Source organism: Elephantulus edwardii, unplaced genomic scaffold (genome assembly GCF_000299155.1).
Source record: "Elephantulus edwardii isolate Elephantulus edwardi_28Jun2011 unplaced genomic scaffold, EleEdw1.0 scaffold00067, whole genome shotgun sequence".
In the NCBI taxonomy this organism is placed as follows: domain Eukaryota; kingdom Metazoa; phylum Chordata; class Mammalia; order Macroscelidea; family Macroscelididae; genus Elephantulus; species Elephantulus edwardii.
The window spans coordinates 2,769,600-2,772,470 of NW_006399817.1; the positions used below are offsets into that span (position 1 = coordinate 2,769,600).

At 34.6% G+C, this 2,871-nt stretch overlaps 1 protein-coding gene across 1 annotated transcript; it reads right to left on the bottom strand.

The window, feature by feature from the left end:
• Positions 1-656: 656 nt before the first annotated feature.
• On the bottom strand, positions 657-1,637 carry LOC102845159 (taste receptor type 2 member 7-like). The gene has a single exon (XM_006888462.1). It carries the CDS (start codon positions 1,635-1,637, stop codon positions 657-659), a length of 981 nt encoding a protein of 326 aa, XP_006888524.1.
• Positions 1,638-2,871: the final 1,234 nt, after the last annotated feature.

A 2,871-nucleotide genomic window follows, 5' to 3' on the forward strand; every position in this document is an offset into this window, starting at 1 on the left:
CTGGAGAAGAGTATTGACTATCCCATGGACTGCCCAAAGAACAAACATATCTTGAAAAAAGTGAAGCGAGATTGCTCCTTGGAGGCAAAGATAGGAAAGCTTTGTTTTTCATACTTCAGTCATGTATCTAGGTGAATCCATTTCTTAACAAAGGACATCCTGCTTGGAAAGATAGAGGGCTAATAAAGGTGAGAAAGAACCCTCTCCCCCAATGAGATGTATTGACACAATACTTAAGCAAAGAGCTCTAGTGTGTCAGAGTTTATGAGGATGGTGTAAGATAGGACAGGACAGGTTTTGGAGCCTGTTAATCTTTACAGAAGAAGGGAGGCTGCATTTCTTTCTCCAAAGGTGCAACTACTAAACTCAAACTGCTGATGAGTTTGTGTATATGTGTAAATAAAATGGAAATTAAGTGAGACAAAGTGAATATGTCTGCTATAGTGCTTTACAAATTATACTATCCACATGCTTTCATTTTCCTATTTTGATATTATAATAATTACTATCACAATACTGTCATTATTGTGGTAGAAGCACATTACCATCCTTTCTTTTCAGCGTATTCTAAGTACATAATCTTAATTGGGCTTAACAACATACCCCAGAACACAGTACAATAAGTTAACATAATTCAAAAGGATATTTATGAGTTACTATTCAGCATCTTCATTCTTGACAATATTATCACTCTTTTTAGGCAAGTTTATGAAAATGCTGGGTTTTTTCCTATTCATGCAATGCTTCAAATTTCTCAGGACATAGAGAGAAGTCTGCTTCAACTTGCTGTTCCAAAAAATAAGAAGAAATGGGTGGCCAGATAGATAAAAGAATCCTGTCATATCAACAATTATCTTTGCTTCAACCCTCTCTAGAAAAGTGTAATTCCAAGCTACGAGGTTATTGCTCAAATAGTATAAGACAAAGAGGAATAGGAATGAAATCATAGACTTCATGGCACTCACATGGGCTTCTGTGCTAAGGTCCTTAGAACCTATGCCCTTCATCCTTCTGGTATGATTCCGTAAGGAAAGGATTAAAAAGAAACAGGAGATCAGTGATACTACAAAGGGGATGTTGAACATTGTGTTAATAAATAGGTAACAAGTTAACGTACTATATGTTCTCACTGTGACATTCCATGTCAAATTGCTTTCAGTTTTAACTATGGCCGAACTTTTAAACATAATAGTCTTCAAAATCAGACATACACACAGAGAGAAACTTGCTGCTAGTGCAAGAAAGAGAAGCACCTTGTGAATTCTCCATTTCATCCAGAGGAAAGCAGGATTTGAGAAGTTGGCTATCTTGAGGAAATAGAAGACACTGAGGCAGGTGGTACAAGAAACACAGAAGTAGTTGACTCCTGTCCAGATTAAATCAAAACTTACCATTGAGCTATTTTTATGTAATATTTTTTCATAGCTTTCAATAAAACGAATAGCCCAAACTGCTATGCACAGAAGAAATATTCTAGAACTAGCCAAACAAGTGAGAATGAAGTCAATGATGCAGAACTTCCTGCTTCTACTCCAGTCAATGCAGTTAACCAACACAATGAATCCATTTCCTAAAATTCCTATTATAAACTGTCCAGCAAAAATTATCACAAATATATTATTCAATAGGCTTTCCATGTCTTCTTATAAGGAATCTCTGCCTTTAGTATATCAGATTAGTTGATGTAGAATAGCCTTGTTTTAGATTTATGGGTTCAAATATTTAGTGTTCAATAAATTACTTCTGTCTTGTACTATTGATGACTACTGGCAAAGAATGGGAGTCTTCTAATTGTCTTGTAAGGCAAAAAGTCTTAATTATCTTTGTAGTAACAACCTTATTCCTCTCAAAATATCAGATACTAATTTTTAAGGCAGGTAACTACTGCAGAGCACTTTTGTAATTTCCATGTAAAGCTGTGCATGAGAATTTGAATTTTGATTTGTTAAAATACAAAATAGAGAAGGAATTCAATTTCCTATTTTTCCCTTTTTGTTTAGTCTGCACATTTTAAAAAATCATCTACTTGGTTATGAACTAGAAATATTAAAGAAAAACAATCTATAAAATCCGATGTCCCAGTCCAGATCCTCTAAAGACCAAAAGAAAGCAGTGGAAATTGGAATGGAAAGATGAATCACATTATGTATAGAAAGAGATAAATGCGTAAAAATTTCATTCCGTTTATCCTTTTTCCTGAATTCAGGTTGATTTCTCAGGATGCTGGGTTCACTCACTTGCTCTAAACTGGTGACTTTCCACAGGTCTCTCTCTATCTGCCCCCTCCAAGGACTCAGTTTGATAATTATCAGATACTTGGTTTGAGGTTATTTTAATCAAATGGTTTTACAATAATGTAGAAATAATTCCATTAGCCAATCAATGATTTTGGTCTCATTGGTCAAGTGCCTATATTTATAAAGCAAGTCCACCAGTCTTACAAAGAAGATTTAGGTTATATGTGCAATAGTTCTACCAATTTATGATGCTTATATAGTTTCTGTTGTATCTGTGGTTGAGTGATTTTTAATTATATTGACCTCAAATGGGAGCAGATATTCAGGTCTTTATTTCCAAAACACTGCTGGTGATTTCAAACCATCAATGTTTTAGTTTGCAGCTGAGCCCTTAACTGTTACTCCAAGACTCCTTTACACAGTTAAACAAACTAACTAAAATAATAGTCTTACTTCTACTGAAACAGTTTAAACTTAAGACAACTTCTTTATCAGGTTTCTGAGACAGAAAATGTTAATAGAAGTTTACTTCAACTTTCTCCCAAAAAATGATGTGTGTATTCACACCAACGAACTTTCAGTTAGCACTGCAACAGGTAGCCTACAAGACAGCAAGAAAAAAAAATCTGGAGTG

Bases quoted from the DNA above. Each gene is read 5' to 3' on its own strand.
- LOC102845159 (XM_006888462.1), bottom strand. From the start codon at position 1,637: ATGGAAAGCCTATTGAATAATATATTTGTGATAATTTTTGCTGGACAG.